This window comes from Candida theae (assembly GCF_024610275.1).
Source record: "Candida theae strain CBS 12239 chromosome Unknown scaffold35, whole genome shotgun sequence".
NCBI classification, from domain to species: domain Eukaryota; kingdom Fungi; phylum Ascomycota; class Pichiomycetes; order Serinales; family Debaryomycetaceae; genus Lodderomyces; species Lodderomyces theae.
In genome coordinates this window covers 40,693-55,846 of record NW_026261424.1, presented here as the reverse complement: position 1 = coordinate 55,846, position 15,154 = coordinate 40,693, and the positions used below count along the sequence as shown (strand labels likewise).

The window sequence follows — 15,154 nt, the reverse complement described above, 5'->3', positions numbered from 1 at the left end:
CTCACAACATATCAGATTATCCTCCCCTCTAAATGAGAGAGTCTTTGTGGTATATTTACATGACTGAGCAGATTCATCATGCTTAGAACCATCTCCCATTCTCAACAATTCAAATAGAGTTCTCTTTTTTTTTTTATTTTTATTTTTTCATTTTTATTTTTTTTGGGTAAAAGAATGGTTTTCTGTTGGTGAGTATTGTGCATCTACAACAACAACAACAACAACAAGGGTTGATTTTACCCCTCCTTTTCCTTCTCGGAGATTTTTTTGTTGTTTTTTTATATTTTTTTTTTTCTGGTGTCTCCTGTTGTTTCCGGGTTCCGCTGTTTTACACACACCAAAAACAAGATAAAAAAAAAAAAGATAAAAAAAAATTGAGTTGCTCTGCACTACCGCTTTATTCGACTCGCATAGTCGGCTAATTGTTGTACGACCCTCATCGTTTCTAAGATGCAAAACTGACTATCAACAGTGTATATAAAAGGACAAGCCAATTCCTCCTTCCTTCCCTCTTTACAGGACTATACATATCCACTTCTCTCACAAACACAGCATACGTTAAGAGCATCAATTGAACAATGATCAGGTCTGTACGCATTGCTAATCCTTTGATCAAACAAGCAAGAAGAACTCCGGTTTATCTACATTTGAGATTCAACTCACAAGCATCGGCTCCTTCTTCGCAATCCAAGCACAATGATGCCAAGTTCCACAAGCCTACGCAACCAGGCGATGCAGTTTCTGGTTCGCAAGAACCTTCCGAAGCTGCCGACGCCGCAGCCACGATTTTGGCCGAGTTGAGGGATCTGCAAATCAATCCGAAAAAGGCCACTTGGCTTGAAGCAATGAAGGAGAGGGAAAAATTACAAGCTGAAGGTAAACAAATTGACTCATTTGTCTATAATAACCCATTGACTACCAAAGTTGGCGAAAAGACCAGGGCTGATTCATTTTCATACTTGCTCTTGCCCTTCAAAGATGATCAGTGGTTATGTGACGCATACATCAATGCTTTTGGTAGATTACGTGCTGGTCAGTTGTTTCAAGACTTGGATGCATTGGCTGGTAGGATCGCTTATAGGCACTGTTCTCCAGCTGAGCCTGTCAATGTGACTGCTAGTGTTGATCGTATTTATATGGTGAAGAAAGTGGACGAGATTAGCAAGTTTAATTTTGTGTTGGCTGGATCGGTTACTTGGACAGGTAGATCGAGTATGGAAATCACTGTGAAAGGGTATGCATTCGAGACCGATATCAAGGAGGACGACATCAAGATTGACACTTTACCCGATTCCAATGTGTTTTTATCTGCCAATTTCACTTTTGTTGCCCGTAATCCAATTACACACAAGTCGTTCCCCATCAATCGCTTGTTGCCAATCACTGAGCAGGATTGGGTTGATTACAGAAGAGCCGAAAGCCACAATGCCAAGAAGAAGTTGGAAGCTAAAAAGATGAACATTATTGAACCAACAGCGGAGGAGTCCAAGGTGGTTTACAATATGTGGAGAGCCACACAATCGAGTGAAAATGTCGACAAGGTCAATTCAGCCAATAAGTTGTCATTCATGAAGGACACCAAACAGACATCAACCATGTTTATGCAACCCCAATACCGTAATCGTCACTCGTACATGATTTTCGGTGGATACTTGTTGCGTCAATCATTTGAGTTGGCTTATTGCACAGCAGCAAGTTTCTCCTTAGCAGGACCTAGGTTTGTCAGTTTGGACTCCACCAATTTCAAAAGTCCAGTTCCTGTGGGTTCTGTATTGTCCATGTATTCTTCTGTTTCGTATACAGAACACTTACACGATGCTAGTGAGACTAAAGAAATTGAAAGTGAAAATGCACCCTTTACGTTCCAGTTGCCAGCAATGAACAAGATCAGTACTAATCCAGATGCATTTTTGTCGGAGCCAGGTACAATTATCCAAGTTAAAGTTGATACATTTATTCAACATTTGAATTCAAATAAAAAGAAGGAAGCGGGAACGTTTATTTATTCATTCTTTGTGCCTAGAGATAATCAAATTGGTGCCGGTGGTGATGTTGAGTCTGAGGGAGGATATTGTTCAGTTGTACCACAAACCTACTCCGAGATGATGACTTATATTGCTGGTAGAAGAAGAGCTCATGACACTGCTCAGTATGTAGAAACGTTGCCAAAACCAGAGACAGAGAATTAGAGAGGCAAAGTGAGAGGCGTATAGCTTTAAGTGGGTCATAGTATGTTGACTGATATATCACAACAGTAGTAATTACGAGAGTTAGCTTTGAAGCAGAAACTGTATTTTAGGGATGTTGTGCTCTTTGCACTTCGGACTTTAATGTCCACATAGTGACATCGGGTACAAAATAGTGTAGGGACTGTACATAAAGCGCGCCCGGACAATTGCCGCCCATGAAGTCTTCTGCCCTAGTGGACGGAAGTTGCCCTGGAACAGACAGGTGTTGAATCAAAGGTGCACTCTCTTAAAGGGCTCACCAGTATACATATTCTCACATACAGCACCTCAACATGTAAACACTAATTGGAAGTGTTTTATATAGCATATAGCATATATAGTAGTATATACTATATAGAGCAGACAAAATTGATGAAAAGAAAAAGTATTAACAAGTATTGTGTATTTATTTATTGTGTAATACTCACTCAACAAGAAACAAAAAAACAAAAAAAAATCTCTCTTTCTCTTTTTACTCCGACATTAAAAAGAAAAACCAAACTGTTGATACATCATCGATCCACATTACCAAATTCTCACCATCCCCCCCCCAATTCAACTACATATTCCTCCCTTCCATAGACAAGTATACCTACATAGAGACACTCCACTGTGGTCATGGCTCCAATAACATCATCAGTCGCAAAGACTGCTCAATTAGCAGCACAAGCAGTCAAGTACAACAAAACACCCATGCACAGATTGGGCCAAGCGCAAGCAATGAGAATGCAATTCAACAACTCATCAAGCCTACTCACTTCTACCCGTTGCAACAACTCCAAGTCGGGCCAACAAGAAATGACCGTGAGGGATGCCTTGAACTCGGGTTTAGCTGAAGAATTGGACCGTGATGACGATGTGTTTTTGATGGGTGAAGAAGTCGGTCAATATAATGGTGCTTACAAAGTAAGTAAAGGTTTATTGGACAGATTCGGCGAGAGAAGAGTCATTGATACTCCAATTACTGAGATGGGGTTCACCGGGTTGGCTGTTGGTGCAGCTTTCCATGGATTGAAACCAGTTTTGGAATTTATGACATTCAACTTTGCTATGCAAGCCATTGACCAAATCATCAACTCTGCTGCCAAGACACACTACATGAGTGGTGGTATCCAACCATGTAATATTACCTTTAGAGGTCCAAATGGTGCTGCTGCCGGTGTTGCTGCCCAGCATTCCCAGGATTATGCTGCTTGGTATGGTTCAATTCCCGGTTTGAAAGTCTTGTCGCCATATTCAGCCGAAGACTACAAGGGTTTAATCAAGGCTGCAATCAGAGATCCAAACCCAGTGGTATTTTTGGAAAACGAGATTGCATATGGTGAATCGTTCCCAGTCAGCGAGGACGTTCTTTCATCAGACTTTGTTTTGCCAATTGGTAAAGCCAAGGTTGAAAGAGAAGGTACTGATATCACCCTTGTTGGTCATTCTAGAGCTGTCAAGTTTGCCATGGAAGCCGCTGAGAAATTGAAGCAAGATTATGGTGTTAATGCAGAAGTCATCAATTTGAGATCGATTAAACCTTTGGACGTTCCAACCATTGTTGAATCATTGAAAAAGACCAACCATTTGGTTACTGTTGAAAATGGGTTCCCTGCTTTTGGTGTTGGTTCGGAAATTTGTGCGCAAATCATGGAATCTGAAGGTTTTGACTACTTGGATGCTCCAGTTGAAAGAGTAACTGGATGTGAAGTTCCAACCCCATACGCTAAAGAATTGGAAGATTTTGCTTTCCCAGATACCGAAACCATCTTGAGAGCTTCAAGAAAAGTCTTGGGGTTGTAGAAAAAAAAGAAAAAGACATTAGAGAAAGAGAGAGGATGTGTGTGTGTGTAGGTGTATAATATGAAATAAAAGAAACACCTGTAGCTCAGCTTCTCTCAGTTAGTTTACGAAATTGTCATAATGTTTGACATATTGTAGACTTTTTAGTGCAACAGTGCGGTGCCTGAAATTTCCCGCTATAATTTCTCTTCCTCACGACCAAAAAGAGAAAATAAATCGTTACAATATCGTGTGAATTAAAAAAAAAAGGGGTAACGGTTTTCATCAAACACTCCCAGTCCTTCTCTCCTTATTTTCCCTCCAGTCAATCATTTATGTTACCAGCACTTTATCAATGGCTACAAAACTGAGTTATCCTTTAGAAGTTGATGACTCCCTCGAGAACACCCTCAATTATCGGCATGCCGCATTTGACGAAGATAATGATGGATTATTACCCGTATCCAACCAAGACATCAAACTAAAACCACTAGCTACGGAAAACAAGCCACTAAGACAATCCCAATCGTTAGCCCGCCGCGATAGGAAAGCGTTTGCCATACTTGTCTTGTTGTACTTGTTACAAGGGGTACCGGTTGGTCTAGCTTTTGGATCAATACCATTTATTTTGAAAAGCAAATTGACATATTCGGAAGTGGGGATCTTTTCACTTGCAGCGTACCCCTACTCATTAAAGTTGCTATGGTCTCCCTTTGTTGATTCAATGTATTCGAGAAAATTTGGAAGAAGAAAATCTTGGATCGTGCCGATTCAAACAGTGTCAGCATTCATTCTCATGTATTTGGGATACATTATCGATGCGTTGGTTGATTCACCAAAACAGCATTTAAATACCATTACGTTTTACTTTTTTATTTTAGTTTTGTGTTGTGCTACCCAGGATATTGCTGTTGATGGATGGGCGCTAACGTGTCTATCACCAGAGAGTTTGTCATATGCATCAACGGCTCAAACAATTGGAATCAACTGTGGGTATTTTTCGAGTTTCACGATTTTCTTAGCTTTAAGCTCACCCGAGTTTGCCAATCGATACTTGCGGAAAATCCCACGAAGCGAAGGGTTGTTTACTTTGGGTCTGTATTTGACATTTTGGGGGTGGATGTACTTGATAGTGACTGGTTTAGTAGTGCTTGTTCCTGAAGATCCGCCTCACTTGGTTGATATAAACAAGGATCGAATGGCAAAGGAAAAAGGGGTACACAATACTAACAAATGGTTGCAACTACGTCAAGTGTTTGAGTCAATGTACGAAGTGCTCAAATTACCAAATGTACAGACATTTGTCGTCATATTGTTACTCGCAAAATTGGGATTCCAAGCAAATGAAGCTGGCACAAATTTGAAATTGTTGGAGAAGGGGCTTTCAAAGGAGGATTTATCAATCACTGTTCTTATCGACTTCCCATTCGAAATGATTTTCGGTTATTATGCCGGAAGATGGTCAACGGGCAAAGCACCATTGAAGCCGTGGCTTTGGGGATTTATTGGGAGGTTAGTAGCTGCATCGTTGGCACAATTGATTGTTTACTTTTTCCCGCTGAATGGTCAGGTTCTGAAAACCTATTTTTTGATGATTATCTTGCAACATTTGCTTGGGTCATTTATGTCAACGATACAGTTTGTGTCCCTTTGTGCATTCCATACCAAGATTGCCGACCCGGCTATCGGTGGAACTTATATGACTACCCTCAATACGTTATCCAACTATGGTGGTACTTGGCCTCGAATTTTTATTTATTTCCTTATTGACAAAATCACTTATGCCAAATGCAACCTTAGTGGAGGTCAACATATAATGATAAAGTCGGAGGAGGAAAGAGAGCAATGCAAATACGCTAAAGGTGAGCTTGTCATGATTCGTGATGGGTATCTCTATACCAATGCATTATGTATAACGTTGGGAATACTTATCTTGCTATGGGTTAAGAAGAAAGCCACGTATTTGCAAAGCTTGCCCAGCAGTGCATGGAGAGTAAAGAAGGACTAGAAATGTATATGTTGTATTAGCTTTAGATTGTGATGTACACATTACTGTTTTGTAATCAGAAAACGCGTAGAATCAAATTTCAAACGCACATTTATTACCTACGGTATTACCTACAGTATTACCTACACACAACCTACAAAAAAGCACCCGAATTCTATACTTTGCTGGCGTATAGCATGGACCAGCTGCATTTAAATCAACCATTATCAACACTGATATCGACCTTAGATGACATCTTGCTCAAAACTTCGTTTGTCGACACGCCCATCTTTGACTTGCAATCGACTCCCAGTTGTCGTGGAATGTACATCGTGATGACCTCACTAATTGTGTCTCACTTGTCCCAGAACAAACCTGTTATAATCATTGATACACTAAATAAGTTTCCCTTTCATTTACTCAAAAATCACACCAAATTCAATGCAGATTTCAAGAACAACATCACCCATTATGTGTGTGACACATTTGCCAAATTATATTCACTAATATCTACAAAGTCAAACTTTGGTACAGATTCATTGATTGTTATAAACGAGTTTCACAGTCTTCTTGAGCTATACAAGCTAGAGATGTCGGCCTCGTATGAAGAGACCATTCTCAAGAACTTTATTGAAAACAATTCCACCTTGATCAATAATAAAGCAAGTGGTGCTAAGGACACATTCACCAAGATACCTTCTGCGTCCGATCTCCTCAAAGTCAGTCCAATTTCCAAATACGAGGCTCATGTGAAGCTACTATTTCGAAACTTGCACAATATCTGCACAGACTCAAATTCAATGATATATTTGCTAGGGTATATGGAAACAAAGTATCGGCCGTACAAGTTACTCAACAATGTCGATGCGTCGCAGCTTGCATATAGCGAAAAGGGGAGGGTAATACTCTCACCAATCTCAACTCACAAGTCATGCACAACAAGACTCCTATTTTATCTTGACTGGTACCATAAAACACCTCACTTTTTCCGTAATTTCCCCATTGACGACACGCGTCAAATTACAATAAATCAAGCAATGTTAAAGTTGATCAATGTGGTGAAAGTTGAAGCTAAATCAGAAAGTTTCAGTCCAATCTACTTTGATGTCGATGATGAGTTTTACTACGATCAAGAAGGAGAATTCACTGGTGAATACAGGATTAGAGATTTGTCTGATACGACTGTTGAGAGTTGCCACGTTGTTTCGTCGTCACCAAGTCTCGATGCATCTATAATACATGTCACTAGCAACGATTTGGCCAACACAAGCAGCACCAATGACACCGAGGCTATTGCAAGTGAGGTGATTGAAGAGTCGGAAGAGGAGATTGAGATTCTGTACGCGAGCGCTACCAGTGCTAACAATTAAATTTACCTGAAGCTCATCTCATTAAAGTAAAAAAAAAAAATAAAAATAAAAAGAGAGAAAGAAGCAGACAAAGCATAAAGTAATTGAACCGTTATTCCTCCAAATACAACATATCACCACTATGGCTACTGTGATACCGCCGCCTTCGAAGAGGCAGAAAAGAGAAGCCCAACAAACAAGAGAAGTCAATCTTGTCCCCAAGGACTTGCCCAATGTTCTAATCAAGTTCCAAGCATCTGACACAGGAGAATCAACTGGTGGCTCGATTCGAGTTCCAGGAGGCATTACGGAAAGGCAACTAGAAGAATTACTTAACAATTTAAGAGGCGAAAGCGATGATCCAGTACCGTACACATTCTCCTTGTTACATGAGGACGATGGAAGTAAACTAGTTGATATTAGGAATAACTTGTACGAATCCGTGTTGAAGCCCGGTATAAAGACAACAGAGGATTTTCTCACTTTAGTGTACACTCCCAGGGCAGTTTTCAAAGTCAAGCCAGTGACTAGATCCAACGCAGCGATTGCAGGTCATGGCTCAACGATATTGTGTTGTACTTTTGCTCCAAATGACTCCGGACGCATGTGTACTGGAGCAGGAGACTCGACGGCACGTATCTGGGATTGCAATACTTCAACCCCAATGCATACTCTTCTGGGACATACAAATTGGGTGCTTTGCGTTGCATACTCACCAGATGGGTCAACGATAGCCACTGGATCTATGGATAACACGATTAGATTATGGGACGCATCGACAGGTAAGCCCATTGGAAAACCATTGACTGGGCATTCCAAATGGGTTAGTTCATTAAGCTGGGAACCGTTACATCTTGTTTCTGCCGATGCCCAGCCGCGATTAGCGTCAAGCTCAAAAGATGGCTCAGTTAAAATATGGAATACTACTTCACGTACATGTGAACTTACAATGAGCGGACATACAAACTCAGTTTCATGTGTCAAATGGTCCGGTTCCAATATAGTATACAGTGCTTCTCATGACAAGACAATCAAAGCTTGGGATATTGCTGCTGGTGGGAAATGCATACAAACCTTGAAGAGTCATGCTCATTGGGTCAATCATTTATCATTGTCAACCGATTATGTCTTGAGAAAGGGGGGATTTGACCACACATCGAGCAAGTCCTCCAAACACACACCAGAAGAGTTGCGCAAAAGGGCCAAAGAACAGTATGAGAAAGTTGCCAAATTGAATGGTGTAATTAGCGAGAGGTTAGTCACTGCCAGTGACGATTTCACAATGTTCTTTTGGGAGCCGCTCAAATCTTCCAAACCCGTTTGCAGAATGACGGGACACCAGAAGCTAGTCAATCACGTTAGCTTCTCACCCGATGGAAGATACGTTGTTTCGAGCTCGTTTGATAATTCGATCAAATTGTGGGATGGTATCCGAGGAACCTTTGTCACAACTTTACGGGGCCATGTGGCACCAGTTTACCAAACTGCTTGGTCAGCAGATAATCGATTACTAGTGAGTTGCTCTAAAGACACAACTTTGAAGGTGTGGGATATCCGAACCAAAAAACTAATGGTTGATCTTCCAGGACATGCAGATGAGGTTTACGCGGTGGATTGGAGTTTGGATGGGAAACGTGTAGCCTCAGGTGGAAAGGATAAAATGGTGAGATTATGGTCCCATTAGACATAGATTATATAACTCATGTGTAAGATGGCAACACGATAATGAACAAAGGTTGATCGGAGTTTAATTAGTGATTTCGTAATTTTCGGCAACAAAGAGCAAACGACAAAGAGACAGAAACAAAAGAAAAAAAAAAAAACAAAAGTTGTCAGTCACAATGGCAAAGCCTCTTCCAATCTTTCCAATTTCTCGATTGACTCTTTTTCTTAAAGAACAAACAGAGATCTCAATTAAAAAACAGACAAGTATCTTTGAAACATTATGGCCATAGTGAAAAGAGGTGGCCGTTCAAAGGCTAAACAACAACAACAAGCTCCAGCGAAAGTGAATGGACTGAGTGGAGGAGGTATCAAAAAGGCCGAGTTTGATATCACCAAGAAGAAAGAAGTCGGAGTGTCTGATTTAACACTTTTATCTAAAATTACAGACGAAGCAATCAATGAGAATCTCCACAAAAGGTTTATGAATGACACGATATATACGTATATTGGACATGTGTTGATATCGGTCAATCCGTTTCGTGATTTGGGAATATACACCATGGAGACATTGAACAAGTACAAAGGCAGGAACAGATTAGAAGTTCCACCGCATGTTTTTGCTATTGCTGAATCAATGTATTATCACTTGAAATCGTACGGAGAGAATCAGTGTGTGATTATTTCGGGTGAATCAGGAGCTGGTAAAACTGAAGCAGCAAAACAGATTATGCAATATATTGCCAATGTGTCGGTTGATACGGGCAATGCCGAAATCACCAAGATTAAGGATATGGTGTTGGCTACAAACCCACTTTTGGAATCTTTTGGATGTGCCAAAACTTTGAGAAATAACAATTCTAGTAGACATGGAAAATATCTTGAGATTAAATTCAGCGAGGGCAGTTACCAACCAGTGGCTGCTCATATCACAAATTATCTTTTGGAAAAGCAAAGAGTCGTATCGCAAATAACGAATGAGAGAAACTTTCACATTTTTTACCAATTTACCAAACACTGTCCTCCGCAATACCAGCAGCAATTTGGAATACAAGGGCCCGAAACTTATGTTTACACTTCAGCAGCCAAGTGTATTTCCGTAGATGGAATCGATGATGGGAAAGATTTCAAAGATACGTTGAATGCAATGAATGTCATTGGGTTGACTCAAGAGGAACAAGATAACATTTTCAGAATGTTGGCTCTGATATTATGGATCGGTAATATTTCCTTTGTGGAAGACGAAAGTGGGAATGCGGCTATACGTGATGACAGTGTGACCAATTTCGTTGCCTACCTCTTGGATGTCAATCCAGAGATTTTGAAAAAGGCAATAATAGAACGAACTATTGAAACTTCTCATGGTATGAAAAGGGGCTCAACATATCACGTGCCTTTGAATATCGTACAGGCCACTGCTGTGCGTGATGCATTGGCAAAAGGTATCTACAATAATCTTTTTGATTGGATTGTCGAGCGAGTTAACTTGTCATTAGGTGGTAAACAGAACCAATCAAACAAATCCATAGGTATTCTCGATATCTACGGATTTGAGATTTTTGAGCACAATTCGTTTGAGCAGGTTTGTATCAACTATGTGAATGAAAAGTTGCAACAAATTTTCATTCAATTAACGTTGAAGGCTGAACAAGATGAGTACGTTCAAGAACAAATCAAGTGGACTCCTATCGATTATTTCAACAACAAAGTTGTTTGTGATTTGATTGAGGCTACGAGACCACAACCGGGGTTGTTTGCAGCTTTGAACGATTCCATCAAAACAGCCCATGCAGATTCGGACGCTGCTGATCAAGTGTTTGCACAAAGATTGAGTATGGTTGGTGCCAATAACCGTCATTTTGAAGATAGACGTGGTAAATTTATCATCAAACATTATGCCGGTGACGTGACGTACGACGTTGCAGGAATGACGGATAAAAACAAAGATGGTATTTTGCGTGATCTATTGGAGTTATTGGGTACCTCTTCCAACTCATTTGTTAATCAAACCTTGTTTCCTCCAGAGTTGTTGAATTCCTTGATCGATACCAAAAAGAGGCCTCCAACAGCTTCGGACAAGATCAAAACGAGTGCAAATGCCTTGGTTGACACGTTGTCGCAGTGTACTCCGTCGTACATTAGAACCATCAAACCGAACCAAACCAAAAAACCTCGCGATTACGACAATCAACAAGTATTGCATCAAATCAAGTATTTGGGGCTTAAAGAGAATGTGCGTATTAGAAGAGCGGGGTTTGCTTACCGTTCAACTTTTCAACGATTTGTTCAACGGTTTTATTTGTTGTCGCCTGCCACGGGTTACGCCGGAGACTACATTTGGCAAGGTGATGATCTTACTGCTGTAAAGGAAATCTTGCGTTCATGTCATATTCCTCCGAGTGAGTACCAATTGGGTACCACAAAGGTATTTATTAAAACCCCGGAAACGTTGTTTGCGTTGGAGGATATGAGAGATAAGTATTGGCACAACATGGCCGCTAGGATTCAAAGGGCATGGAGAAGATATATCAAGCGGAAGGAAAATGCAGCAAATGTTATCAAGAATGCTTGGCGAATGAAGACTCACGGAAACCAATACGAGCAGTTGAGAGATTACGGTAACAGTTTATTGCAGGGAAGAAAGGAAAGGAGACGTTTATCAATGCTCGGATCACGTGCTTTTATGGGCGATTATTTGGGTTGTAATGATGGAAGTGGGTATGGAAGGTTTGTTGTCAACCAAGCTGGGATCAACGACCGTGTTGTATTTTCTGCCAAGGGTGAAATCTTGTTATCCAAGTTTGGAAGGTCTTCGAAAAGATTACCTCGTATATTTATACTAAGCAAGACTAGTTTATATGTTGTTGCTGAGGCATTGGTGGACAAAAGGTTACAATTACAGAAGGAATTTGTTATTCCTATCAATTCCATCAAAAGCGTTGGGTTATCAACTAATCAGGATAACTGGGTTGCCGTGTGTTTGCATACTCCGACGGCTATGGTACCTGATATTTTTATCAACTTGGATTTCAAAACAGAATTCATCACTCATTTGAAGAAATTGAATCCAGGACTATCAGTCATAATTGGCCCAACAATACAATACCAAAAGAAGCCAGGAAAGTATCACACCGTCAAGTCAGTGGTTGGATCTGGACCCCAAATTCCTCCAAGAAGCGATCTTTACAAATCTGGAACAATAACAGTCAACCAAGGACTCCCACCAACAAGCAAAAATCCTAAACGTCCTAGGGGTGTTTCAGGAAAAGTGGATTACAGCAAATACTATAATAGAGGAGGAGTCCGAAATGGTACTTCAAACTTCCGACCACAACCGGCGGTGACCAAACCATCTCAGCCTTCTTATTCCCAGCCTGAGCCTACACATCAAACATATCAATCACAACAAGCTCCTGCTCCAGTGCATCCATTGTCCCGTCCTGCAAATGTAGCTGTCATACCCTCTGCGCATCATACACGGAATCAATTTAACGATGGTCCTTCTTTACTGGTTGCTGCTGCACAAACTGCACTAGGTCAAGGACACCATGATAATAGGTCACAACAACATTCCGAGTCAACCTCTCCTAGAAAGCCGGCTGCGCCTGTGCGCCCTGCTAAAAAAGTTGCCCCTCCACCACCAACAAAGAAGGCAACATCGCCACCTCCAAAGAAAGCTGCTGCTGCGCCTCCGCCTCCTCCACCACCCCCACCTGCATTGTCAAAACCAAAATTCCCAACTTACAAAGCAATGTTTGACTATGATGGTTCTGTTGCTGGGTCTGTAGCATTGACGAAGGATACGATATATTATGTCACTCAAGTTAATGGAAAATGGGGGTTGGTCAAGACGTTGGATGAGTCACAAGAAGGTTGGTCTCCCATAGATTACTTGCAGGAGTGTTCACCCAATGCAAACAATGTTTACTCAAACCCAAATACATCTGCTCCATCCAACCCGGTTAGCACCACCAGTTCAAACACAAATACTACACAAGCGACAAATGCTACAACTGCGCTGAGTGGAAGCTTGGGAAATGGATTAGCTGATGCTTTGAAAGCCAAAAAGACTGAAGAGACAACTTTAGCGGGCTCACTTGCTGACGCTTTGAGGAAGAGACAGGGCGCGACAAGAGACGATAGTGATGGAGAAGAAGTAGACGACGACGATTGGTGAGAGTTTGAAAATATTTGTGAGTGTAAATGATTTGAAAAATTTTTTTTTCATATTGTAACATAGGCAAAGATAGACGAGTATTTTGAAAACCGTTTTGTAGTGGACTTTTGTGTTTTATTGAAATAGTTTTTACCCTGTTAGGCATTGTTGGCACAAGAAAATGCGCGGTCCACCGTGCCATTTGCGTACGCTTCAACGGTGGAAGATATGGCTCCATAGAGACCTCCACCACAAATGAAGATTGCAACAAGTATGCAGAACATCGATAGACCGGTTGAGAACTTGTAGTTATGGATCTCTCTCCATGAGTGCCGTATCCATGCTAATCTCAGATCATCTTGGTGATGTTTATGATGCCCAAGTTCGTACAATGTCATACACGCTGGAATGAATAAGGTGAACAAAGTGCCCACCAATGCTGCTGTTAATGCCGCAAGATTGTTAAAGAATGGAATTGCTCCAGCTATTACAAACCCGACCGAGCTAACAATGAAAATCATACCAAGCCATGTAATCCAATGGATCTTGGTGTTATTTTGCAAATGTTTGGTCCCCCGCAATATTCGTATGAGAGAATACTTGGCTGCTAGATGAGCCGTGAAGAACGACGACCAAAACAATCCCGGGAGAGCAACCCCGTATGCGATTTTTTTGAACAATTCTCCGGCAGATCCCAAAGCCGGCGATGCCACGTACTGACCAACTTTGGCATATACCATTATGGCAAGGACAATATAGTTGAACATGACCAAACCTTGTCCCATAAGTAATGATCTCCCATACTGTCTGGGATCTCTCATTTCAGCTTGGATCGAAAAGAAGGATGCTGTGCCACATAATGAAAAGAATTGAACAGCAATAGCAGAAACTACCGTGTTGAACCGAGCACCTGTGGCTGCAACTTGGATCATCTTGTTGATTGGTTCACCCTCGGGAGCAGCGGCCGGTACTCCTTGAGTTAAACATGCAATTGCAACAATCCAAACGGCAAGAAGAATACTTGACATGGCAAAATATCCCATAAAGGAAAGCACCCTCATTGTTCTGATTGAAGCACCAAGAATAAAAGAAACAACAGTTCCTACAACTACCCAGATAACAGTGCACACTGGATACCCCGTGATAGAATTGAAGGCTATGGATATGGTGAGCAATGCAGAACCATAACAAAGAGTGTAAAATAACCAAAATCCCCAACCTATCAATTCTCGAGCCACGCCTCCAAACAACATGTATGCGGCGTCATCAATGCAGTATATGTGCGGGTGCCTGATTCGGAACTTCCCTATGATGAGGCCTGTATAGGTGCTCAACAAGCACAAGCAACTAAGTGAGATCAATCCTGGCAAGAATCCTAAAGCATTCAATGTACTTGGCAAACCAAGCACTCCTAGTCCCAATTGTGACTTGGCAATTAAAACTGCTGCACCGTACATGCTAACACCACGGAAGTTGGGGCCCTCTGTCGTCTTTTTGAACACTTGGCTGTGCTCTGATGTGGTTGGTGATACGATTTCCAAATCTGTGGAAAATGAACCCAGATCTGGCTGCGCGCTGGTCACCGTCTGGTTTGCGTTGGGTCCGGGATATTTGGTATCTGTGTTGTCGGATATCATTGTACTGAGTTAAAAGGAGGTTGATCTGTGTCATAGCAAAGAATTGACAGAATATTTATATTCAGTCTTGAAGTGGTGGGTTGGACACACCCTGAACCGGCATATTCGTTTGCCAAGAGTATCCCATCTTGCATTGTTGTACTTTATCGTATTTTATATCTTATTGGATATTGAAACCCCACCATTGGAGACTGCGATTACAATCACAAGCTACCTCCAACATTGATTCATGCGTAGAGGATCATGGAGGTCATAAGATAAGTCGGACGGCAATCTCAAAAATACATGTAGGGTGCATGGCTGCTATTCATGCTTCAGAAAATAATGTTTCCCCCAAGATGTGTGAGGCTGGTCAGATAGGGCTTTTTAGG

At 41.3% G+C, this 15,154-nt stretch overlaps 7 protein-coding genes across 7 annotated transcripts in view; 6 read left to right on the top strand and 1 right to left on the bottom strand. All coding sequences in view use genetic code 12, as the record gives it.

Annotated features, from left to right (window-relative positions):
• The window catches only part of KGF57_002122 (uncharacterized protein), a gene marked incomplete at both ends in the record, with an annotated part of 5,519 nt that extends 3,330 nt beyond the window's left edge, over positions 1–2,189 (top strand). Inside the window, one exon of the mRNA XM_051751402.1 lies at positions 587–2,189. Within this exon, the coding sequence (XP_051609374.1) occupies positions 587–2,189 (1,603 nt within the window). The remainder of the gene's footprint in view (positions 1–586) is intronic.
• Positions 2,190–2,846: 657 nt separating this feature from the next.
• PDB1 (pyruvate dehydrogenase (acetyl-transferring) subunit E1 beta) lies at positions 2,847–4,013 on the top strand (the record flags this gene model as incomplete). Its single annotated transcript, XM_051751401.1, has 1 exon — positions 2,847–4,013. One exon carries the CDS (start codon positions 2,847–2,849, stop codon positions 4,011–4,013), a length of 1,167 nt encoding a protein of 388 aa, XP_051609373.1.
• A 334-nt stretch (positions 4,014–4,347) lies between these two features.
• On the top strand, positions 4,348–6,000 carry KGF57_002120 (uncharacterized protein; the record flags this gene model as incomplete). Its single annotated transcript, XM_051751400.1, has 1 exon — positions 4,348–6,000. One exon carries the CDS (start codon positions 4,348–4,350, stop codon positions 5,998–6,000), a length of 1,653 nt encoding a protein of 550 aa, XP_051609372.1.
• A 176-nt stretch (positions 6,001–6,176) lies between these two features.
• On the top strand, positions 6,177–7,349 carry KGF57_002119 (uncharacterized protein; the record flags this gene model as incomplete). The annotated part of the gene is made up of 1 exon (XM_051751399.1): positions 6,177–7,349. The coding sequence occupies one exon, from the start codon at positions 6,177–6,179 to the stop codon at positions 7,347–7,349; it is 1,173 nt and encodes a 390-aa protein (XP_051609371.1).
• Positions 7,350–7,470: 121 nt separating this feature from the next.
• KGF57_002118 (uncharacterized protein) lies at positions 7,471–9,012 on the top strand (the record flags this gene model as incomplete). The annotated part of the gene is made up of 1 exon (XM_051751398.1): positions 7,471–9,012. One exon carries the CDS (start codon positions 7,471–7,473, stop codon positions 9,010–9,012), a length of 1,542 nt encoding a protein of 513 aa, XP_051609370.1.
• A 261-nt stretch (positions 9,013–9,273) lies between these two features.
• MYO5 (myosin 5) lies at positions 9,274–13,167 on the top strand (the record flags this gene model as incomplete). The annotated part of the gene is made up of 1 exon (XM_051751396.1): positions 9,274–13,167. One exon carries the CDS (start codon positions 9,274–9,276, stop codon positions 13,165–13,167), a length of 3,894 nt encoding a protein of 1,297 aa, XP_051609369.1.
• Positions 13,168–13,304: 137 nt separating this feature from the next.
• On the bottom strand, positions 13,305–14,783 carry KGF57_002116 (uncharacterized protein; the record flags this gene model as incomplete). Its single annotated transcript, XM_051751395.1, has 1 exon — positions 13,305–14,783. One exon carries the CDS (start codon positions 14,781–14,783, stop codon positions 13,305–13,307), a length of 1,479 nt encoding a protein of 492 aa, XP_051609368.1.
• Between the last annotated feature and the right edge of the window lie 371 nt (positions 14,784–15,154).